Genomic DNA, 26,491 nt, shown 5'->3' with positions numbered 1-26,491 from the left:
ACAACCTACACACATATGCCCTCGCGATAGAGTTCGGGCTTAAGCGTGGCGCGCATGCGCTTGAGCGTTTAAAGAGAGAAAAAGAGAAACAACGATGCACGTGCGTCGCGCGAGCAACAGGATTCTCGTGCCATGCGCTCGCCAACCTTCTCTACGTCTCGCGGAACTCTATTTTTCTCGTTGCTGGTAAGAACAAAAATATACCATTCTCCTCACTCTCTTTCTTTTTATCTCTTTCTTCTTTTCTTTTCCTTTTTTCTCTTTTTTTTTTTTTTTTTTTTTTTTTTTTTTTTTTGTGGAATGACAAAATATCGGGTGTTATTTACTTTGTTTTCTTATTCTTTTTTCTTTTTCAATTAAATTGTTTATCTCTCTCTCTCTCTCTCTCTCTCTCTCTCTCTCTCTCTCTCTCTCTCTCTCTCTCTCTCTCTCTCTCTCTCTCTCTCTCTCTCTCTCTCTCTCTCTCTCTCTCTCGAAAATGGAGACGATACATAAAACAGAAAATCTCGTTATATCGTCATAGGCGCATACAGCTTGTTAACGTGACGGTGTTGTAAGAGCAGGAAAACCACATACCGCGCCCCTAATTCTCGCCTACGTTGATGCTAACCTCTACAACGAACTCTTGAGATTATCGGTTCCTGTTTTTTTGATATATACGAATAGGAAGTTAGTCAATTGTTCCTTGAATTTTTTCCCGCCATCCTTCTTAAAACACTATATTAAGAGAAGTTCTGTCATCTACCTTTTGTTTTTTTTTCCGTTTTTTGTTTCTTTTTCTTTTCCTTCAACGATACAAGCTTCTTTTCCTAGAAATATCATTTAATTAGTCAATGACGAATAATGGAATTTGTTGTCATTGTCGTCGGTTGAATGTGGCAAAGTCATCTTGTAAAATCATCGGAGATATACATCTTCACGAATTACGCGTTAAAAGGAGAGTAAGAAATAAAGATAGTGAGAAAAGAGAGAAAGAGAGAAGAGAGAGAGAAATAGGGAGCACCTGGTTGCATTGTACATTTTCGCAGAATATATGTTTGTTTGCACTTGTGACAAGTGACCTTCACTTTTTTCTCACTGTTATCGTCGGAATGATATAGTTTTTCGTGAAACTTAAATAAGTAACATTAAGCAAAAATCTCAGTACATTTGTGAAAAAGGAATAAGGGTAGGAAGATTAAGATCATCTTTCCTCGATGTTTAAAAGCTGGCATGTTTGACATAAGGAAGGTGATGCATAGCGATGCGCTATTCACTTTGAAAACCGTAGAATCAACAAGGTCGTCCAAGGTCGCATGTTTAAGGTCACACTTCGCTAGTGCGAATCGTGCTCGCGCGAGCACACGATCCTTGTGCTTATACACACAGATGTGTGAGTATAATTGCATGCGTATGCGTGCAGACGAAATCAGTAAAACACTACCTAGGCATCGATTTGAATATGCGTAGAAAATGCTATTGATTCACTCGGCCGACTTCTTCCCGGCTCATATGTTTCATCAGCTTACTTCTCCTACTGCTGCTGTGATGAAAAAGTGCTCTCCAATTTTTTAATACTCTTTTTTTCTATTCCATCTTTCACTATATTCCCAAGTTTGTTGTATCAGCCATTGATATAATGCAATCATATGTTGATCCTTATATTCTTTCTGCCTTTTTAATTTTCTACCAAATGAACGCCAAGTATGCATTTTATAGCGTTCCTTTTTTTTTTAGAGTCACATAACGGAATTCGAAAAATATCTAATGTGGTCATGTGACCAGAGTTCATCTTTAAATATGGCGTCAAGTATATACTGTTTCTCCTTCTTCCTTGTGAAGGGAGTTATTCTGTTATTTGCTTTGTCTCTTTTCTTATTCTCGTTGCTTATCTTCATTCGATTGTATCGTACGATCGAAATCAACTGAAGGGTGTTTCCTTCGATAGATATGTATATCAGATGCATAAAGTATGTCTATCGTGTCATCCTATAACGCTGTCGTTTCAGAATATCAATGAAGAGGTCAAGAAACTAACCTAAATCTTTGTATATCGATATCAAGGTTATATATATATATATATATATATATATATATTCCTTATTGTTGTCAAATAATAATCTAAATCATAAAAGTTTGAGGATTTTTAGTTCGACATTTGGAAATTCTTTCGGCTATATGTCGCGTCTTTCGAAAATTCCCCTTGAGAGGATCATAGAAAGTCATCCTTTGCCACGCCTTCGCAGTCTTGGCGGAACGAACGTTGCATACGTGACCATGATTGGGTTGGTGAAGGGGTGAGGAGAGAATTACATAAAAGGCACGAACCGAGCGAGTCGCCTATTCGCTCTGCCTACGTTTTCCAGGGTCGTACACCCACGTTCATAGCTCGTACACATCGTCGTCTCCTCGGGGGCTTACGCGCATGATTATGCACGCAGCCGTTATCGTCGTACCATGTATATATAGAAAGAAGACTTGCTGGCTGATTGCAACATAAGGAACAAAAAAATAAAAAAGAAAAAAAAAAGAAAAAGAATATCTCATTCATTTTGATATGCATTGCGTTAAGTGTCCTTAACATTCCGTACAAAGTATCAAGGAGTAATACTTAATCTGTAAAATAGGGTGAATCAGTCGTGTGTCTATAAGCGACACGTACTACTCGTTTGGGTTCCTTCCAAGGTGACGATAAGAAAAGTAGGCTAACTTATGTAACGTTAGAGTACGTTCACCCGTTTCAAAATTGAATAGTTTCTTTTAACGGATTGATCGTCGTTCGCTATGATGTTCTCTTGTTCTAAAGGCTCTATGATAAAGGTTAATTTTTTTTATATATTTTAGGTCGCGAGGTTATAAAGAATGATATATCGTGGCCGATGAAGAAGAGAATACGAATACAAGTGAAAGAAAGAGCGAGTGGCTTCGTCGAGGAAGGCGAAAAAAATCGACGACGAGGCGGCAGCAGCAGCAGCAGCAGCAGCAGCAGCGACACAAGCAAAAAAATCAACACCAGGTCTGATGTTAGCGGATATTAACGGTAACCTGGCGGACCTGAGAAGCGAAGCGATGGCGTCGCAGAGATTTTGTCTGCGTTGGAACAACCATCAGAGCAATTTACTCTCCGTTTTTGATCAATTGCTTCATGACGAATCGTTCGTTGATGTTACACTGGCCGTTGAGGGTCAGCTGCTTAGGGCGCATAAAATGGTCTTGTCGGCGTGCAGTCCTTATTTTCAGGTAAGAAATGAGAGAGAAAGATTAGATGATCTCAAAAAAAAGGAAAAAGAAAATAATAGAAAAGTAAAGAAATAGAGAAAGAAACTTAAAAATGACGTATATCGTTTTCAGGCTCTATTCGTTGGTCATCCTGACAAGCACCCTATAGTTATTCTCAAGGACGTCCCATATGTGGATATGCGAAGTCTTTTAGACTTCATGTATCGTGGTGAGGTGAGCGTCGATCAGGATAGATTAACCGCTTTCCTGAGGGTCGCTGAGTCTCTAAGGATAAAGGGTCTGACCGAAGTGAATGAGGACAAGTGCGATTTGCCCAGCATCACGTCATCACTTCTTGGCAATCAAAACACAATACCTCCACCACCTCCGAACCTTCACCGAATAAACCAAATCGGACCTCATCATCATGTATCACAAAAGAGGTTCCATCATATGTCGAACCATCCGCTTCTTGGTTCAGCGTTAACAGCGCCAAAGAGAAAAAGGGGTAGGCCGAGGAAGTTGAGCGGCTCCTCGGACACGCCAATTGGCGAAGCTAGTACTGGGCAGGACCTACAATCTTGTTCGAGTACTGATCTTGTGCAAGGTTCACCCGAAATGATGGAGATGAAGATGGGCATCGATTTCCAGAGCGAGACAACTGGCAATAATAGGAGTGGTTCTTCGACTAGTAGCAACAATGTCAACAGCAACAATATCAGTAATTCGGCCTCGGCGGCGGCCAATTTGGCTGCCAGTTCGTTGTCATCTGCGAGAAAGGACGAACCAACGGAAAATGGTACAGAGACTCACGAATCGTTAACGCCTAGAGTTAAGAGAGAACCAGAACCAACGCCCAGTACTTCTGCGCAAGGTTAGTCATTTCGTATTATATATGTCTTTATAAAGTACTATGAATCGTATAAAGTTTAATGTTATTCATTCTATTCAAATTCAAAGAAACCTTCAACTAACGTTTATATATTTAATTAATTGATTTTTTATTTTTTTTTTTTTTTTATTTTAGCCTCAGAAGAAACCTTCGCGCGGCCGCATAGTAGACAAGGGAGCGAAAGTTTCAAACAAGGTAAGAGTTCAACAAATTCAGCTTACGTGATTAACAAGATAGTTGCGTGCGTCCTAACGCCAAATCGCTGTTAACGTTGTTTAATCCTAGGCGGGCGCAACTTAACGGCTTTTTTAATAATAATATGCCATGTGGACGAAAATCGTCGCTGACTATTTAATTTCTTTATTGTGTCATTCATACGACACGAGATATAAATATGTCCTGTTGCGATTCTCGTCCGCGTCTTGCTCAACCTTTGATCGTGCGTTAAACGAATAATTAAAATACTCCCTACGGATAGCGAAAATATCAAGATAACATTTTCTCGATCAATTATATTATGTAATTAGAAATGATGTACCTTATCCATAATTTTATACGTTTATGCACCGTTAGTTTTTCTTTTTACATACGATAAAATAAAAGAAATAAACGTGACTACAAATCGAAAATAATTCGTACATGGTGTGCATTGTATGATAATGTCACGATGATTAATATAAAAAGGAAATTATTTTTCTTATATTGTTTTTCTTTTTGTATATTTCTGTTTTTAAATATACACACACATTAATATATATATATATATATATATATATATGTATATATATATTTATTTATTTGTTTATTTATTTATTTATTTATTTATTTATTTATTTATTTACATTTCCCCGTCTTATCGACAACAGTACAACAAACAAAACGTAATGTTTTCTACTCTTGGTTTGTACAAAAGTCGAGAAGACACATCGAACCAGATTGATCAAATGCTTTTGTGTCGTCTGAAGCTTTCCTATTTCGATTAGAAATGTTTCGCCGAAACGATCTGTCGAATTCGGACGACGTTGACAAAATTGTGAATATTATATTACGACTATCTCGTACGATTCGTCGAAGTCGATCGATGACAATTTTAAGAAAAAGGAAGACATATTATTTTACAAACAGCTTTCTTTATACAACTGAGAAAAATTATTAAACAACGAGCGACGTGAATGACGATTTAACAAGTCGTCGTTCATCCTTTTTTCTTTTATGAAACAATGCTTTTACGACATTGTGTTAATGTATTCGGGAGAGGAGGATCGATCACGTGTATATTTAAGTTTAATAATAATATATATATATATATATATATATATATATATATATATGTATATATATGTACGGTGGCGGATGGACGACTTAAACTGCTATACGATGTGCTAATTGATTTAACTTTTCAGAATTTCACCTGTTAACTTCGTCTTACTTCTCTTCTGCGCGACTGCAACGACCCACGATGCAGTATCGCAGCGAAATCTATACCTGGGAGGCTCTTAAATAGACACAATGAATATATACATATTAGTAGAAAAAACGAAAAAAAAAGAAAAAAAAACACGAAAACGAAAATGAAAAAAGAACAAACAAGCAAACAAATAGAAATGTATAAATCCTCGTAGAAGCGCTCACTCGAAATAAATATCGGTGAAATCGGGAGACATAACGTCGCCGGAGGATTTTCGTTGATTGTCGTTAACAAAGAAAATCTTAAAAAAAAAAGGAAAATTTTCTCGGGTGTATGTTCGTTCGTTTATTCATTCGCGCTCATCGGTGCGTTATGGGAATAAAGAAAGTACGGAAAATACGAAGGTAAACATTGGAATCATTTACATGCGCGCGCGACGGTTAATTTCGCATTAAAAAAGAAAAAAAAACAAAAAACAAACAAAGGAAAAGAAGATAGAAAAGAATCTTTTCCTTTTGGATGCACAAACCGCCGCGACGAGAGGGAACTCTTGTTAAAAAAGATTTTAAACATGATTGCGTGTAGTCTTTCTTCATGGGGTTTTAGAGAATTAGAACGATTTTAGAAAACGAAACATAGAGAAGAAAACACGGGAAGGGAGGGGGTGGGAGAGAGAGGTGAAAAGAGAAAGAAAAAGAAAGCAAAGAAACAAAATATCCGTCGTATTTAGGGAATTTTTAACGAGATGATACATAAGTACAGTCGACTTGCGTTAGACGTTCTGAAGATTGACAAGAAATGATGGAAAATCTCATAAGGATATGATCCCATAAACTATTGCCCCCAAACGAGCAAACGGCAAAACATATATGTAAAGGCCGCACCAATTGACTTTACCTTTTTTCTGACACGCTAACAATACTCACGCACTTTTTTCTCGACTCGCTTTGGCGATATTTTCGGACTCGTGTTTGTAATGATACATACATACATACATACATACATACATACATACATACATACATACATACATACATACATACATACATACATACATACATACATACATACATACATACATACATACATACATACATACATACATACATACATACATACATACATACATACATACATACATACATACATACATACATACATACATACATACATACATACATACATACATACATACATACATACATACATACATACATACATACATACATACATACATACATACATACATACATACATACATACATACATACATACGTACGTATGTATGCATATATACAGCAGCATACATACACACATACATACATACAGCCAGACAGACACACAAACACACAAATAATCATCAGATCTCTTGACGTATTGTGCAAGTCGATTGAACAAATTTTTCAAGAGAATGTTTTATGCAATTGTATGTATTATTGTATGAAACTCGAAAGAATGCGAGAGAAAGAGAAAGAGTGAATGTGACTTTGTATGTATGTATGCGTATGTGCGCGCGCGTAAGTGTGCGAAAAAGAGGAAGCTGTCGTCTCGTAGAATCCGTAGATAATTTTCCCGCAATAATGGGGGGATTTTCGGACAAATTTTAGTACGTGCTACCAAATACATGAGATTCCCTTTTGATTATCTGTAGCCTTCAAAAATCAAACCCACCATCCACCGATTCTCGCCGAGAATATGTTATACCCACGTAATGTATAATCGGCCAATGAGCAGCGCCTTGTTTTTTTTTCTTCTTTTTTAATTTTTTTTATTTATTTATTTATTTATTTATCTGTTTTTTTATTGTAATTCTCTAATTTTATGTTCTTATTTTATTATCTGATTTCGTTTCTTCATTTTTTATTTTTATTCTTAAAAGTTTCATTCATTCGTTATTTCTTTTCATCTTTCGTCCTTTTTTTGCTTCTCTTTTGTCTCTCTTTCTCTCTCTCTCTCTCTCTCTCTCTCTCTCTCTCTCTCTCTCTCTCTTCTTCTTCTTCTTCTTCTTCTTCTTCTTCTTCTTCTTCTTCTTCTTCTTCTTCTTCTTCTTCTTATATGGTGTGCCTTTTTTGTATTTTTCTTTTTCTTTTTATTCTGTTTATATCTTTTTCTTATCACCGACGCTATGCATTTCATGTTTCTCGTTCACGCTCGCGACCATATTTCGCGCCAAATTTTTTTCAACGATCTTCCGATTATTTTTATTAGCTTTCTCGATCATTCAATTTATTATATGCTACTACCGCACGAATAATGAGAAACGCTTCGCTGCCATTGGCCACTGGTAAAAGGAGGGGGTGGAGCCAGCTTTTAACGGTGCTTACTTTTTTCTAATATCTTTATTTCATTAAACGCTGGTTAATTTCTTTGCATTCGTTTGTTGCAAAAAAAGTAAAACAAAAAAGTAAATAAATAAATACAATATAATAAAAAAGTGTTATGAGAAAATAAGGAAAGATTCGCGTGCGATTGACACACGCGACGAGTGAGGAGAATGAGAAGAGAGAATTTAAATGAAAAAAAATACATATATAGATATACTAAAAATGAATTAAGTTAACATACATATATGTATACGTGTATATATATATATATATATATATATATATATATATATATACATATACATATATACACAACGGACGACGAACGTCGACGGGTTTTGTCGCTTCCGCCTTCTCTTGCGTTCTCGTTGCCTGAATATTTAACGGCAGAAGAATAAAGCGGAAAAATATGAAGGAGTGAGTGCAAAGGAAGATAGAAAGAAAGATTGATGAAGGGAAGAAAAAAGGTAGAGTTAGATAAGTAGGTAGGTAGGTAGTTTTATAGATAAACGAACAGTTAGCTAGTTAGGTGAATAGCCGGATGGTTGAAATATTATATAGATAGATAGATAGATAGAGATAAATAGATAGATAGATAGATAAATGACAATGAAAATGGGAGGGGGAAGAATCCGAATAACGTGTTATACTTGTATACCTCCGGACAACAATGAAATTTAAACGAAATAAAAATTACAATGGAAGAAGAAAAAATAAAAGATAAGCAAATAAAGTAAAAAATTGAAAGAACGAAAAAGATCAGAGAGAAAGAGAGAGAGAGAGAAAGAGAAAGAGAGCCGTGAAATCAAAAGTGCGACGTACGTCTTTTTTTTTTTTTTTTTTTTTTTTTTTTTAATCTATCGTCAATAAAAAATGAATCTATAAACGCAGGCGCGCGCGCGCGAGGAACAGTGTGGTTCGAAGATGATCAAGAATCGCTCAGTAGTGTGACCGTGAACGTGTTGCTTTGTTCTCTTAACGCAGGTGAGTTGAGATTATCTGAGTCACCGTTTGAATTTACAAGAGATTAATCTTTTGTGCGGGGGAAGCGTGGGAACTTAGGGAGGCCAGCCGCTCAAACGAAAAACTTTTTCTTTTTTTTTTAAAAATACGAAAAACCAAAAAAAAGAAAATTAAAGAGTCGTTTTAAAAATGCCAGAATAAATAAGTTAATAAAAAGAAAAAGCTGAATGAATATACATAATTCTCTGAAAAGAAATATAAAGAAACTACGCATATATTATTTATAATAATATATGAAGTCGAAAGCGGAATATACGAAAATTAGAAATCGTACTTTTTTCTCTCAAGCGTCCTCGATCTCGATGGATCGTGTCTTCCCGTAGAAAAGGATTATGGACTAAACAGGACAAAATAAGATTGGACAAGACGAACAGACTCTCATACGACATACGCAAGATTCTCGAATGAAAGATCGTGCATAGACGTGTTTCGTTGTATATATTATTGTAATGCATATACATAGATCATTTAATCGTTAACAATATTAGTAAAATAGAACAAAGTAGTTGAAACACATTCGTACGTATACGAGCAAATTTTTCGTTTGCTCTCCTACGTATGTTCGTGTGTGTGCTTATGTGTGTATTTAAAAAAATCCACGGACCGAAGTCGCATTGTTATTTCTATATTTTTTCTATGATTAGAAAAAAAAAACAAATCAAGTAGTTCGAGAAATTAACGCTCGATTTGGATTTTTTTTATTTATTTTTTTTTATTGTTTTTTACCATGGACATAACGCGGACCACGTGTAATGTATATTTCATTTTAGATGATATAGAAACGAGAGAGAGATAGAGATAGAGATAGAGATAGAGATAGAGATAGAGACGAACAGAAAGATAGAGAAGGAGAAAACATTCGTTTGTGCGTGCTAACGTGCATACGAGCGCGTATATATTGCAACGGGAGAAAAAAGAAAACTAAATCGGGAATGATATGTTGTAATATGCGAGCGTGATCCGACATTGTTTAGTGGAGAGGGTGGGGGAGTTGGAACGAATAGACTTTTTTAAAAATGCAAATTGCACGATCGTGTAGAGGTGGCGGGAAATTTATTCTTTTTTTTTGCTTTTTTTGGTTCTTCAAATTTGAAAACCGTGATGACGAATTATAGACAAAGAAAGAAAGAAAGAGAGGAAGATAGATAGAGAGACAGAGAGAGAGAGAGAGAGAGAGAGAGAGAGAGAGAGAGAGAGAGAGGGAGGAAGAGGGAGAGATAGTGAGAGTTAGAGATAGAGAAAGAGATAAAGGAGAGAAATATAGAAAGAGAGCGGCAACGAGAGGATGATCGAGCGAAAGAGAAAAAAGTCGGAAGAAGGATAAAAGACACGACGTGTACGGACGTCCTAGAAGCAGATGAAAAGAAATCAAATTCAAATTCAAATTCAAATTCAAATTCAAAAAGAAAAAGAAAAAAGTATTTGAAGTACGAGATGAGATAGCGCGATTCGAAATTTCGGTGACACATTTTGCTGGCTCTACCCTTCCTCTTGCTTCCCCCACAAATTTAGTAATACGTTTATATATATGGAAATATATATATGTATATGTATATACATATATATATTTATTTATTCATATATATTTAATATATATATATATAATATATATATATGTATGTATGTGCGTGCGTGCGTGCGTGTGTGTGTGCGCGCGCGCGCGTGTGTGTATATATATATATATATATTATAATTTTATAGTATACAATCGCATATCAATTAGTTATAATCTATATTATAGAAAAATAATTGATTTTTATTATTAATTACTATTACTGTATTATTTATCACGTGTGAGATATATTAAGGAATGAAATAAAATACGGCGCGGGCTTAGCAAGAACATCTTAAAGAGGAGTCTTTTCTTAAATTGCAGACTCGGAGGAAACGTCGAGTGGCTGTGGTTCGCAATCGCCGACGCATATACGCATCAACTTTGAAAAGTGCTTTCGCAAGGAGTACAGCGCGTCGAGTCTTCAGGGCAAATCGGCTACGTCTGCGGCGACGGCGGCGGGGGAGGATCCCCAACAACATTCCGACTCGGAGTCGGAGCAGAAAATGTCGAAAGACAATCTGAGCAGTGCCATATTTAATCTGGTCGCCGGCGAGTCGGAGATCAGTCAGAGCGACTTCGAGGGTTCGTTTAAGGTCGAAAACGAGAGAACGGAGGGCTCGGTGCGAGACTTTTGCGTTAAGGAGGGCGACGTTTATCGGTGTACCGTATGTCATCGTACCTACACACACATCAGCAACTTTTGCCGGCACTACGTCACCTCGCACAAGCCTAACGTCAAGTACTATCCGTGTCCGGTCTGCTTCAAGGAGTTTACAAGAAAGGACAACATGGTCGCCCACGTTAAGATCATTCATAGTCTTAAGCCGCATATGAATGTCAGTAATAGTGGTAGCAGTAGCATGGGTCAGCAACGGTAGGCCACTACCAAAAATGGCCATGATTCGGAAATCGTTCATTGCGATAATCTCCTGCTGTTGCCTCCTCTCTGCGAGCTGTCGCATCATAAACTAGGCCGCATCATCGAATATGCGATAACAAGAGGATAAGAAATAAGAAAATGAAAATGAAGATGAAGAAAATGAAAATAATGGAGTCGCAGAGAGGAGGCAGAATGCGATCATTAAAATCGCTTCTGCCGACACGAGAAATAATCCTTAAATGGAAAGAAAAACAATGTTCTCGCGAGATTAGGTCGATTGAAGGATTCTGGTAGTAGTTTTGGAAAAAGAAGAATCATGCTTAACTGTTTCATGAGAGTGACACAAAAGATGAAAAGATGAATATTTAAAGAATTATTATGGCTGCCTTGGACGAAGTTATATGGTTCGAAAGAAAATCCTTTCTAGCGTGATTTTAGTTGAGGTTTATAGCTTTCTTCAGATTTATCGTCGAGTAAAAAGTTGTAACGAAGAGAACAGATCGTATATAACGAGATCGAAGGGCTCTACTTTCTTGAAAAGAAAAGTGGTGAAAAGATAGAAGGGGAAAAAAGAAATATTAAGCACGCGTGGAACATTTAAAGTTACAAAACGAACGAGCTTTACCGCATATCTCCCTCGTAGGGATTTAGCGGATTATACACAGATGATTATATGAATTTAACAAAGAAAAATTTATTATTATATTAAAATAACAACCGTTCGACTCATGGCGTCACGTCAACGTGAGTTACACGTTGTTTGGCGGCGGCCAGAGAATGCGGTTATAAAATATAAAATACGAAGTGGGGATTGGGGGGAGGGGGGAATAAGTGTTGTATAAAAATCCAAAAGAAACAAAAAAGTGTAACGAGAAAGAAAATACTAATTGCAGAAAGAGAGTATATTTACTACTTGAGAGACTTAGTATAAAAATAATAATTACGCAGAAAGAAAATCAAACGTGTTGTACGTGTAGTAGTTGATACATTTCTAAAAGAATAATAACATGCGCTTAACACGAGGTTATATATAAAACACGATCGTTTTGGATGCATAAGTACGCGATTATAAGTAAATAAGGGAACCACGTAGACTGAGTAAATGCAATATTACGTACGATGACCGTTCGCCTCCATGTTGTTGAGTCGTTTGTGGATGAGCTTCTTCGGAAAACTCGGTTTATCGCAGTTTATCGCGGTTTATCGTTAGTAGCGCACGTAATTCTTATCGATGATAAAATATAGAAAGAGATAGAGAGGAACTAAGGCAGGAGGGTAAGGGAGTTGTGAAGCGAGCTATAAACGTCGTTACGCGATAAGACGTGTGACGTGTATAATAAGAGAGACCGGGGTTTTTGAAGAGGTGGTGGAAGGCAGAAGGAAATATCGAACGACAAATTTTTGGAGCGGGGCATGCAATTTTTTTGAAAGACTGTAGAGGGACGATTTTAACGACACCAAATACAAGATAGTACTGACATTGGATAGACTGAAGGCACTCTAGTAGTAACTTAACGCCGTGCCATGCTGTATCGTACCCGATCGAGCTATGCACGTCGTCGGTCCGTCGTCGCCGTCATCGTCCGGGCTGACGACGATTGATCTTTACGAAGTCTGTGCGCGTCTCAGGGCATGTTATTAAGATTTAAGTATAACCGCGCACGCGTGTGTATGTGTGTGTGTGTGCGTGGCGTTCCTGTTCTCGCTTATATCTTCTTAAAATAGAGGACGAATGGGGGAGGAAGGGAGCTTGGAAACAAAAAGGAAAGATATAGTGGATGAAATTGAAGAGATATCAAGAAAGGAAACAAAATTTACTAGTCTATCTGTAGAAAATTTAAGATCGCTTACAGGAAATAAAATAAAACAATCGACGACTGTATTTTCTATATACATTATATTATCTCGAGTAATTTCAATGTCGCGTTTTTAAAATATTCTTGAGTCGTGTTTTTAGAGGAAACGAACCTTTGGAGACTGACTTACGTTTTTGATTTATTCAAGATAGTAGCAATGGAAGAAAAAAGGAGGAACAAAAAATAAGAGTAGAAATTTAATCCTGAAGATTGCTCGAATGTGGTAAAAAAAAATGAAAATTGAGAAAGAAATTGAGATCCTTTACTCAAAAGTAACATATTTTGTCTTTGAAAAATTCTTGGAGCTTAGAGCTGGAATAGGATTCGAGGGTGAGAGATAGAAGATATGTACGCAATCGCGAGAGCTTTGAAAACAAAAAAAAAGAAGGAAAACAAACAAAAGAAAAACATTTTTAAATATTTGGCCGAAAGGGTTACGACTATGGCAATGGTGTATAGGCTTAGTCACGAGAAAAAAGCACTAAAATATACAATCGTAGTTGTAATGAAATAATATTTTGCACGTTACACTCTAACGGGGCTCTCTCCAGCCAATATCTGCGTTCGTGGTTGGCCAGTTCCGCAAACGGAAATCTGCCTTACACGTGGACGACGACAACGACGACGACAACGACAACGACGACGATAACGACGACGACAACGACAAGGACGACGACGATGACAACAACGACGATGAATCGTTTGTTGTTACGCGGGAGAGGGGACCGAGACGATGATTTGTATACAAATTTTTCTCTTTCTTTTTTTTTCTTCTTTTCTTTTTTTTTTTTCCTTTTTATTTTTTCAACTAGTTGGACATAGACGTTAGACAAGATTAGAGGCTATACGATAGTATAATTACAATATTACAGCTATTAATTAATTATTACGATAACCGAAACCTTCTCCGTTGTTACTTTATATACATATATATATATATATATATATATATATATATATATATATAAAGAAATATATATATAAATATATATATTAAAAAAAAAAAGAGAAAAAACAGATAAGAACAAAATTAAAACGCTCGCATGAAAATGTAGCGGTGGTAATAGAATGACGACGGGATTAGATAGTTGTACTTGAAAATTTCTACGCTGTCGCCCACGATTGCGACCAGTGTTACTGTTCGTGTTCGTTCGTTATATTCGAGAGATATCAAGTGTTTAGAAAGATTAAACAAAGAAAAAAGGATGGAAAGAAGAAAAACGATAGAGACGATTAGAAATCTAGGAGGGAGAGATAAAAATAATATAAGAGGATATGAATTATATATGTATATATATATATATATATATATATATATTATTATTATTATTATTATTATTATTATTATTATTATTATTATTATTATTAAAAATATTAGAAGATATCGCCGCCAGAAAAGTATAACAAGAAGAACGAATTAGATTTTACCATGACGTTATGCTTTCGATAGGAGGCAAATGAAAAAAAAAAAATAGAAAACAAAGACGAGTAACGTATAGGAAGATAGAAAATGGGAATATCGGGCTGAAACGTGTCGTCGCGTATGCACGTGTGTTTTCCATATTCCGTATTTCTTGGGCTCGATTTTGTATCACGAGAATATATTTGAAACTTTCATGGACCAAAGAATAACAGCTATCACCGTCGATGGTGTGTGTGTGTTTATAGATTGATGGATTTTTAAAGGTAGAGCTTAAGATCGTTTTCGTTCTTTGAAATATAGAACTACTTCGTCGCCTGAAATTGAAATATTTCGTCTTGGAAACACGATTACGGTCAGACTTGAACAAAAAGGGAAAAAAAGGAATCGCTTTATGTTTGAGAGATGGGTCAAAGGTAACCCGTCCAAAGTGATCGTTGTTTATGGTGGTTAGCGAATGGGAGGGATAGGGGATCTAAAAAATAGATGGAAAAGATATAAATTGATATTTGTTCGTACATACATACACATATATCAATACACACACACACACACACACACACACAAAATACAAAAAGTGCAAAAAGGCAGCGGCTAGACAGCTTATATCGATTAATAAAGTAAAACGAAGAAAAAGAAATAACAAAAAAAGAAAAGAGAGATAATGAAAGAAATAAGAAAGAAAACAAAATAATAAGTAAAGTTATACACTCACATTTGATAATCACTGAGAGGCTAAGACTAACTCAATTTTAGATGGCAGAAAGATAAACGATGTTACGTAGGAAAACTCTACGAGAGGGCAAAGAAAGCACGATGTTAATGAGGAGATATCGTGCGTTAGATTATATATATATATATATATATATATATATATATATATATATAAATAAATAAATAAATAGCAGGGTATAGAGATGCTCCTGGATCGCCTGCAAATCTATATACGTCTCTAGTAAATAAATTTCCGCGAACCGGTTGATTAGGTGATTCTTTTAGTTTGTATCGTTATATTAGTCGACTCGTTAGTAGTTGAAACGTGTAAGGAAAAAAGAAAAATGGACAAAAGTAAAACAAATCGAGCGACTAAGTTCGCTCGATGATCGTTGGTCGGATTTGTAGGCCTTTCATAGAGTTACCGTTGGGAAGATGTACGATTTTTATTAGTTCCCATACACATACATATATACGTATATATGTATATGTATATGTATATGTATATATAAAAGTGCGAAGCTACTGTGATCACGATCGAAAAGTTTGGCGTAAGAGACAAAATCGCGAGGAGAAAAACTAGTTAAAAAGAAATCATTTCTTTGACTTTTATCTCGATATATCGGCAGGCTTTATACAAATCAGTTGAGTTTATTTATTTTTAGTTATTTTTTTATTTATTTATTTCTATTTTTATTTTTATTTTTATTTTTTTTTTCTCTTTCTCTTTTCCCTCTCACAAAGATACGTGAAATAACTGTACACCGTACTTATTTGCACGAAAGAATTTTTTATTTTTTACAAGTAGCATAATCTCCGAATGTGTATTCCAAACTCCTTAGTGGCATCTCAAGGCTCGTGACCAAAGAGTTAAGAATTGATGTCTGTACAAAAAAAAGAATGTGTTCAAAAGAAAAAGAAAAAAAAAAAAAAAAAAAAAGAAAAAAGAAATAGGTGAGAAGAACGTAGTAACTGATATCGAAAACGTGTTCTTAAAATTTAATCGTACGCCGACGTTCGTGTTTCGTGCGTACACGCGTTGCCTTCAACGTTGTTATACTTTAGAATTAAGATTGTTGAAAATTAATAATAAATCGCATTATATCGACGGAAGAGAACGTTCGCACCGAGTGCGAGAGAATCGATAAAGATTCTTTTATCGTTTAACGAGAGGTAAAATATTTTCTCTCGCGGTACAAAATTGAAAGTTCAAATCGTCCGAAATCTTTGTAACGAAGAAGAAACGACGTGTCGTCTTAAGGCGTTTTGAATGCAGAAGAGAGAACGTTACTTGTATCTTTCGTTAAAAAAAGGGGGGAAAGGAAACAAAACAATAGGAAAAATTGATAGATAGAATATCGATATCACCTATTGAAAATGTTTATATATGACGTGACTCGTTGATATTATAACACAATGCAGCTATCTCGACGAGTTATATTATGATTTTAATTGAAAAAAGAAAAACATAAAATGTGAGTTTTCAAAACGCGTAATTATTTTGTGCTGTTCTTTTTTTTTAAACGACTCTCTTACGCCAATCGTGGTCGGTATCGCAGTCGTCTCGTTGAAGAATTTCGTGTTAGGAACATATTTTAATTAATTTATGCATCGTGGGTGGAATGGGTTTAAATGAAATTGCATTAAAACGAGAAAGAAAGGAGAAAAAAAGAAAAAAAAGAAAAAATTAAGTAGAGTATATTATATTTATACCCGTGTTTCTTGCAAGGGTGTGTCGTGCCAATGTGTTTATTCTTTGTACTTTCTTCTTCTTCTTTTTCTCTTTCTTTCTTCTTTGTTTGCCCTTTATAAAAGGGAACGTTAGTCAAATAAACTTTTACCATTAAGTTCTCGCGCATCATTGGCACTGGCGACTATTGCAAAGAAGCACCTTGAAAGAGAACGGAAGAAAAAAAATAAGTAAATGATGAGGCTTAAAAAGCAGACTGTACTATCGGATAGATTTTAACACATATACACATAAACGGACACTTACACTTACAAGAATATTCACAGTTCGCACTTACACACACACACACAAATTGTTTCTTCATTTTTCACCCCTCTTTGTCCTTTGTCGCCGCATACGTCCTTTTACTCTTTATCCTTACGTACCTTTGTCTACTTCATCTGCCTTCCGTCTAGCCGTTTCACTGTGTAGATGTGTGTGCGTGTAATTACACACAAATACACACGACACGTTAATTATTGCAGTTATCATCACCATCATCGTCGTCATCATCATTATCGCCATCATTTATTATTATTATTATTATTATTATTATTATTATTATTATTATTATTATTATTATTATTATTATTATTATTATTATTATTATTATTATTATTATTATTATTATATTAATTATTATTATATTAAAAATTATATTATATATATTATTATTATATTATATTATATATATATAAACAAAGGTTATATATCGAATATATTTTAGCGCTAGTTGGTAAAACCTATTAACGTCGTTGCAGTTTTGAAGGAATGCGTCAGAAAATGAGAGTTAAAAAAAGACGAGAAAGAAAGAAACGAAAGCGGTTGACTTTTAATTTTATATGTATATACGTTGAATTAACGTACTTCAGTGGGAACCAGTAAATAATATATAGTGGAGTAATCCCCCGTTTGGTGCCTTTTTAAGCGACATAAATAATGACGATGAAAGAAAGAAAGCGATGCGAAGATGAAAATAATAATAATAATTTAATAAAAAGGGAAAAAAGAAAGAACAAGAGAGAATAAATTGTTATTATAAAAAAAATCGGCGATCGCGGGTGCGCGTTAAATACATACATACACAAATATACATACATACGTACATATATACATCTATACATACATAATATTCATACATACATACATTCATAAATACGTACGTACATACGTATATATACCTGCATGTGCATATCCCTCTATTTCGAGAAAACGCGCTGACGGCGATCGCATTCTAGTGCCAAATAAGAGTTATAAGATCTTATTAAGACGCGTAATAATAATAATTATAAAAAAATGAAAAGAAAAAGTGCGTAAGATAAACAAAAAAAATGAAAATAAATAAATAATAAATAATAAATAAATAAATAAAAGAGCAGAGATGAAAACGATGAAATTTTATAGGGAACTTTTTAGAGAAGACGAGTCTTTTCTGACGCTGGGTAGAATTAGTATATTTTATATGCACTGATTGTTTGATTATGACTATCAATAATAAAAGGAACGGTGTTCAATAGATTGTAATTTAAGAATTTTTAAGTCTCGCTGTGTACCGATGCCGTTGAGAGGCTTGATGCTTGGCGTGCGGCGTTCTCTTTTAATTTGATGTTTCTGTATCAACCGATTTCGGTAAAAAATTAAAAAAAAAAAAAAAGAATACGAAAGAAAACAAGAAAAAATTTCTTTTCTTTTTTCTTTTTATTAAACGCACGCCGTGCATCCGTGCCCCATCTCTCTCTCTCTCTCTTTCTACCTACCTATCTATCTACCTACCTACCTACCTACCTACCTACCTACCTACTTATCTATCTATTTATCTATCTAACATACACAACATACGCCATACGTTCCATGCGCCAATTTTGAATGACCCGCCATTCTGTAACGAATAATTGAACGATAATACGAAATGAAAAAAAAATAAGTGAAAAGAAAGCAAATATTGAGAACGTGTGCATCACGAAAAGCCTCCTTGTTGTTATTTTTATGTTATTATTATTATTATTATTATTATTATTATTATTATTATTATTATTATTATATTATATTATATTATATCATATTATATATTGTATAATTATCGTCGTCGTCATTATGACTATTATTATGATTATTATTATTATTATTATTATTATTATTATTATTATTATTATTATTATTATTATTATTATTATTATTATTATTATTATTATTATTATTATTATTATTATTATTATTATTATTATTATTATTATTATTATTATTATTATTATTATTACTATTACTATTACTATTATTACTATTATTACTATTATTATTATTATTATCATTATTATTACTATTATTATTTTTATTCTCATTATTATTATTATTATTATTATTATTATTATTATTATTATTATTGTTATCGTTGCTACATTTAATGTACAAACGAGTCGACTCAACAAATTCGTTACAGATGATAAGAGAAATTAAACGGAAAAAAAAGAGTCAGAGACACGTTGTCGCGACTTTTTCGCAACAACCAGTAGTTGATCGCATTATGTGACAAAATTTGTATTGTTTGTGCTTTTACGTTTGCGATCCAAGAAAGAATTCTTTTTATTTGTTTTTTTTTTGTTGGGGATTTCGCGCTCTCTTTCTTTGTTACTTTTCTTTTTTTATGTGTTTTACATTTCAAAATCCCGTGCACAAAGCTACAGACACGAAAGAGGTGAAAAGAATAAGAACTCGATCGTCGAATTAGCGTGTTACCACATGACTCGAAGAGAAAAATATGTACATATATTATCTCGGATTACTATTACAAAGAGTGATACGCAAAGAAAAAGATGGAGATCTTCCGAAAATAATCGCATTGAAACAAGAGATAAAGGTAATTACCCGAATCACACACATGCATAGAACAAGTAGTATCGTGTGTATGTAATTAGAATACGCATCGTATATTTGTTATTAATTTTTTTCTCTTAGTGTATTTTTCATTTTTCTCTTCTCTACGCTCATTTTGTTTTTTTCTCTCTTTCGTAGCCTTTTCGTTATTTCACATTGGACGAAAATCGCACGAGTGTCGAACGAAAAGAAAAACATTCGAGTTTCAAATTCAAACTTATCAAATCTATAATCTTTGTTTATTATAAAAAAAGAAAAGAGTAAATTTCTGTACCTGTGTTCAAAGAAAGATTCATCGAAAAAAAAATAATGTAAAGAAAATTAAAAAAAAAATGGTCACACATATACAAGATATTACGAGTGCCATATATAATAATACGTTATATTTCAAGTTAGAGCGAAATTAGATGAATTTTTGAAAAAGAAAGAGACACGAACGCGAAAGTTCCACACACCTTTGACCACATAAAGCAATTTCTTTCTTTTCCGTTCGTCACATCGCAAAAATTTATTTATCATCATTATATTATATATTGTACCTTTGTATTTTTTTGGTGTGTGTTTGTGTCTATATATATATATATATATATATATATATATATATATATATATGTATGTATGTATGTATGTATGTATGTACGTACGTATGTATGATGTACACATATATATCTAACACACAACCAAGTCACCTCGTATTGCAAGAATGAATCCAGCAGATACAATCATGAGACCTTAGCCAAAAATTATTTTTATTTAGTTGCTGGAACCGCAAAGTGAAATCATCGGTGACGTTCCACGTTCGAATATATATATATATATATATATATATATATATATATATATATATAAATGTAATATAAATAAGAGAGTATAAAAAGCAATAATATACGTCGAACGTCGCCATTTAACAGTCCCCCTCTTACCCCCAACACAAACATATAAAATGCAAATGCCAACGAATGGCATTTTTATTTTAAAATTTCCCTTTATCGCGATCACTGTCTCGTCGAGGAAGCTTTGAAAAAATAAAGAAAGAAAGAAAGTTAACATTTTACATCACATCTTTTTTTTTTTTTTTTTTTTTAAGTTCAAAAAAGTTCCGCGACGAGACTCTCGAGATAGAAGTCGAATGATCGCTATTTTTTACGTATCATCATTTTGCATGTGTTGCGTAACACTTATATTTGTTGAACTTATTATTTTATATATATTAATTATTCAAATGATCATCGAGATCGAGAGCGATAATATTTTATATTTACGTTGACGATTTGTATGTATATATTATAGTTATATGACGATGTTAATTGTACACAGCCATATCTCTCAACAACTCGTGTCGATTTTTTTCTGTTCTCTTTTTCTTTTCCTTTTTTTATTTTTTTTCTTTTTTATTTTTATTTTTTTTATTTGCATTTAACCCCTAATTTGACGAGATCGTAAACTGCCTTTTTAAAAAAATATTTATTTTTGTCCTTACACCAGCGACACGAGGACAATGATCGAGACCAGAAATGTTCACGTGTGTGCAATATCTTTAAAAAATGTTTTTCGAAAAAATTTTATGAATATATAAATATATATAAATATAAATATAAATATAAATATAAATATAAATATAAATATAAATATAAATCTGTATGTATTTAATGTAGTCTTATGAACTGTAAATATCAGTTTCACGTTTCGATCGAACATCATTCTTAAACGTTTTCTCTTTTTTTTTCTTTTATTTCTTTTTTTTTGCGACGAAGGAAATTTGAGGTATATCCAAAGTATAATATATACATATATATTTGTGTGTATATTCAATGTTACATCGAGAAAGCATGTGCAAGCTCTTCTCATCGTAGCACCGCAAGAGTCTTTTAGCAGCTATGATTATTATTTTTTTTGTAAGTTTATTTGCGCGGGGTTGGATCTCGACGTATCCCCCACCTTCCCAACCCCTAATATATGCTATGTCTCTGTTTTTATAGTTAAACCTACCGTACTATGATTTCTATTATTGAAGTAGGTATTTTAATAATATGGCCTAAAGAGACGCATAGAATATGTGCATATGTCATAAACACGTAAAACAGACACACGGAACACAACTTATTAAATAATAGTATGATTTTACTTTGTTTTGTTTATCAGCAATGGAGATTTTGTTTCTTTTTCTTTTTTTTATAACCAAATATTCCTTACAAAATTATCCCAAACCTTTTCCAATCGTTTTCACAAGTAGAAAAAATGTATATTATCAAGATTTTACGTTATCATTGATGTATATACAATAGAAAACGTTAATATATTTATGATTTTATCCCGCATCTATATTATTATACAATGAATTTCGTTTTGCATTATTATTATTATTATTATTATTATTATTATTATTATTATTATTATTATTATTATTATTGTTGTTACTATTATTATTATTAATATTATTACTACTATTATTATGTCACAATTGTTTGATTAAATTCAGTTTCGTCCTTATGTTTGCAACGTCGTGCATGCAGAGAATGTATCGAATAGATGTTTTTCACTTTATCGTTGACGAGAGGTCGTCGGTTTTCTTAAGAGGAAATAAATTTAATTTAATTTTAAATATAAAGCAATCGTTCGAATGTTCAAATTAGTTAAAAAATAAAGTTATATCTCATCCGACGGCTTACCGTTTCCATCAATGTAGTCGCTAATAAAATAGTTGCAAGCTAGGACGAGTAGATGTGTGGCAAAATGTGGGAGTGTATGTGCTTGTACGTATGTGAATGTGCTTGAGAATAGAAGAAAAAAAAGTTATCGAGAATATACTAATTATCGTCTTTTCACAGAATTCTCATCATCAACGCCGAGCAAGTCAGAGACGATTACGGAGACATGGAAGGAAAAGACACGAATGGCATCTTCGCATGGTTCTTCCTCGGGCAACAGCAATGCATCTCAAACGGCGGATGGATTTTCTTCTGGAAGAAACGGAGAACGAGGAGCGAGTGGATCATCGGTAGGATCGATGGGTATGACGACGACAACCGGGACAGCATCCTCGGCGATAATAACGACAACGACAACAAATGCGACGATGGCTACGTCCACATCATCGACATCGTCAACATCAACGTCATCATCGACAACCAGTACCACTGGACCAAGTCCTATGGATACGTCAGCTGGTGGGCCCGCAGCTGCGAGCACACCAATCACCAGAGGCTCTTCATCCTCCTCCTCCTCGTCCTCTTCGCCTGCTAGCGCAAGGAGTTCCCAAAGCAACAACAATAACAACAGTCATAACAACAACAATAATAGTAGCAACAACAATAACAACAATAGTAATACGCCACTGGGCACGACGAATTCATCGTCTAGCGGTGGCCAACAAAGTGGTACAGCAACCGGAACCATGTCCGCTCCAACCGGAAGACAGGTGCCTAAAAGACGCATGAGACGTCGCGCTACATCCCACTCGCAGGATCCGGCTGAACAATTGACCGAGATGTCCGTGCGTGGTTTGAATCTCTTTCGTTATGCCTCGATATCAGAAGGAGTCTATCAGTGCACCGAGTGCGCGAAGCTCGACATTCAGAAGACGTTCAAAAACAAATACAGTTTCCAGAGACACGCCTTTTTATATCACGAAGGCCACCAACGCAAAGTCTTCCCATGTCCAGTCTGTAGCAAAGAATTCTCTAGGCCTGACAAAATGAAGAATCACATGAAGACGGTTCACGATTGCTTCATGCCTAAGGACTGCGTCATGCCTTTTGGCTTTTTTCTCCCGCCTTAGCGGGCGGCGGCGAGGCGAGGGCGAGCTGGGTCAAGCAGAGTGCAAAACGAAACTGGTGGTAGATCGGCAGCAACGTCGAACAGGCCTTCGACCAGCGAAACAACAACGACTATAAGTGGTCCCGGTCGCAAAAGAGTTTTTGACAAAGCACGAGATCGACTTAAAAGACGCCTCTCTACCACCAATACATCTTCAAGTAATAATCATAACGTATGAGTGCAACGTCGCGCGATATCATTAATATACTTCTAGAAAATTATAACCGGAGAGGGTATAATAATTGAGGAATTAAATGGGGAATATATCAGAAATTATACATTTTAGATTATATTTAAATAGAAATACACCTGAATATTTTCATTCTTTATAAATATACGAGAATGTTTTTCTAGAAAAGAAAGAACTTTCTAAAAAACAAGGAAGGAAAATTGTTTCTTAGAAATAATTTTTGTTCATTCAAATTTTTTGTATATACTATAAAAAAATCGAATATCTTCGGATGTTCCTATTTAAATCATTCACCCTGTATGATATCTTCATATATTTATGATCAAACTTTTCGAATATTGTTTATTTTTTACACAAATTGATAACATCATTTTTAGACTATAATTTTTGATTTTTTATTATTTGATTATAAATGCATATACACATACGCGCACACACACATAAACTAGAGAGATACATTATTTTTATCGATGTGATTCAAGATATAATTATTCGATTTTGTCGACATCTTAACGGTACACTCGAACCCTTCAGTTTTTCATATTTTTGATCATAAATATATTTTTGATATATTCCCTAATTTTCTTATTTCTTTTTTCGTTTTAATTGCACTAATGTTGCACGATGCTGCACAAGCGCTGTTTTTTTTTTTTTTCTTGACAGCATTCGATACGCTTTGGATCAACCAGACATACGATGATGATGTCCGGTGATGGCGATGACCTTGAAAGGCTCACCTCACCTCCGCCACCGCCACCCAGTTTAACTGTCCTTTCGGCGATCTTGATGTCATATATGGGATTTTCGCACAGGAGACGATTTTTTTCTTTCTCTCTTTCTTTCTTTATTTTTTTTATTTCCTTATTTTCATTCTCTTTTTTCAAATACTGTCTACTGCTTTGAGAAAGACTTGTTTTCAAAAAAAAAAAAAAAATGAAAAGATTTTCAAAATTACGTCAATTCATCGAAGTTTTCGTAACTTTCTCCATCTTGTGCAATAACAGCTGGTGCTTGCGTTCAAGGTGATCTACTTCGCTTTTCACTTTTTCTTTTTTTCTTTGATTTATTTTTGCTTTCTGTTTTTTTTTTTTTTTTATCATGCGCGCATTTTCTCACTTGTATTCGATACCTTTCTGCTTTGCTCGGAGAAACGAAACAAGTCAACAACTTTTCTACGTTCTTCCTTTTCGCTCGATCCCTTTCATCATGCCCTACAAACTTTTTTTCTTTTATTCTTCGAAGGATAATAACAAAAAATGTCTTCCCGATCGGTCGACTCATTGTAACATCTATTTCTTCTTAATGTCAATAATAGAAAGCTAACTTTTATTAAAAATTCTATTAAAAGCCACGCAATATTTTACGCGGGCGTAGTCTGTGCAACAAGAAATATCTTCGTTTTTGTTCGGTTTTCCCCTTCGATACTCCTTGCATTCATTCATCATCTGTTCTTCATGCTCGCGTCTCTCAGTATCGCATCAAGATCGTCAAGAGCAAGATGGTCCTCCCCAACATTTCCAACGTGAAAGAGAGTTTGGTTTTTTCTCATCTTCCACTTTTCATCTTAACGTCCAAGAAAATTAAAAGAAAAAAAAGGGACTAGAAAAACGGAAGTGCCTTAGTACATATCCGTATTCGAATAGTAGTCATCTAGAGATCTTTAAAGGACATATCTTAGACTAACCTATATTTTGATAATTCAGACAATTTAGATAGATAATTAGAGAAACATATAAATATATATTTATATATACATATATAGGAAGAGAGAAGAAAAAATAATGTTTATTATATCAAACGATTCGCAAGTGTTTACGAGGGAAGAATATATATATATATATATATATGTATGTATGTATGTATGTATGTATGTATGTATGTATGTATGTATATTGTATTGAAAAGATGCATGTATAATGTACGGTCTTATTTTTTTATTTTCTTCAAGTCTATGAACGAATCACGGTGAAAAATCATATCCGTAAACGAAGAGAAAAGAGTTTCATCGGCGCGTTTTCTAACTGACTTTTTTTCTTTTCTTTTCTTTTTTTTCCTTTTCTTTTAATATCTTCCAGTTTATTTGATTCCAATGGTGCGTAGAAGACCATATTAGCGAGATATTGTGAGAAAGGAAGAAAAAAGCGTGTATATTTTACTCCAGAGTCTATCAAGCTACAAAACTGCGGGCAGATGAAGAGACACTCGCAGAGTTTATTAGATTAAATGCTTAGTTAAAAGATAAAAAGAGCACAAATTATATATGCTGCATGGCAGCCTCGATATATATGTACAGCTATATTACAGTTTTGGGACAGTGTATAATAGATTATATATATATACATATATATATGTATATATATATATGTATATATATATATATATGTATATATATATATATATATATATATATATATATATATATATATATATTAGAAAATATTAATTATTATCGATTATTACTAATATTCGCACTACTATGAATACTGCAATAATGTTATTTTTATTATCACCGTTATTATGACTTATATTAATATTATATTATTGTTCGATTAAGCATAGCACATCATATATTAACTTTTAGTTACGGACAAACGGCGATAAATGCGATTATATTA

The 26,491-nt window shown here is 34.0% G+C and overlaps 1 protein-coding gene across 6 annotated transcripts in view; it reads left to right on the top strand.

Annotated features, from left to right (window-relative positions):
- Nucleotides 1-26,222, top strand: part of LOC118440421 (protein tramtrack, beta isoform-like) — a 38,072-nt gene extending 11,850 nt beyond the window's left edge. For 3 of the 6 annotated variants that reach the window (XM_035863407.2, XM_035863406.2, XM_085658089.1), the window contains exons 2-5: nt 2,824-3,219; nt 3,331-4,072; nt 4,226-4,285; nt 22,699-26,222. In XM_035863407.2, coding sequence (XP_035719300.1) covers nt 3,001-3,219; nt 3,331-4,072; nt 4,226-4,285; nt 22,699-23,648 — 1,971 coding nt within the window. In that variant the 5' untranslated portion in view covers nt 2,824-3,000 and the 3' untranslated portion in view covers nt 23,649-26,222. Of the gene's footprint in view, nt 1-12; nt 187-2,823; nt 3,220-3,330; nt 4,073-4,225; nt 4,286-10,721; nt 18,363-22,698 lie in introns of those variants that run through there. The other 3 variants (XR_004837831.2, XM_035863408.2, XM_035863412.2) reach the window with 3 other exon arrangements.
- Nucleotides 26,223-26,491: the final 269 nt, after the last annotated feature.

The sequence above is a fragment of the Vespa mandarinia genome, chromosome 7 (genome assembly GCF_050613455.1).
Source record: "Vespa mandarinia isolate Hongniang chromosome 7, ASM5061345v1, whole genome shotgun sequence".
NCBI classification, from domain to species: Eukaryota; Metazoa; Arthropoda; class Insecta; order Hymenoptera; family Vespidae; genus Vespa; species Vespa mandarinia.
Note: the sequence above shows the minus strand (reverse complement) of the source record. Positions and strands in the feature narration are given on the sequence as shown.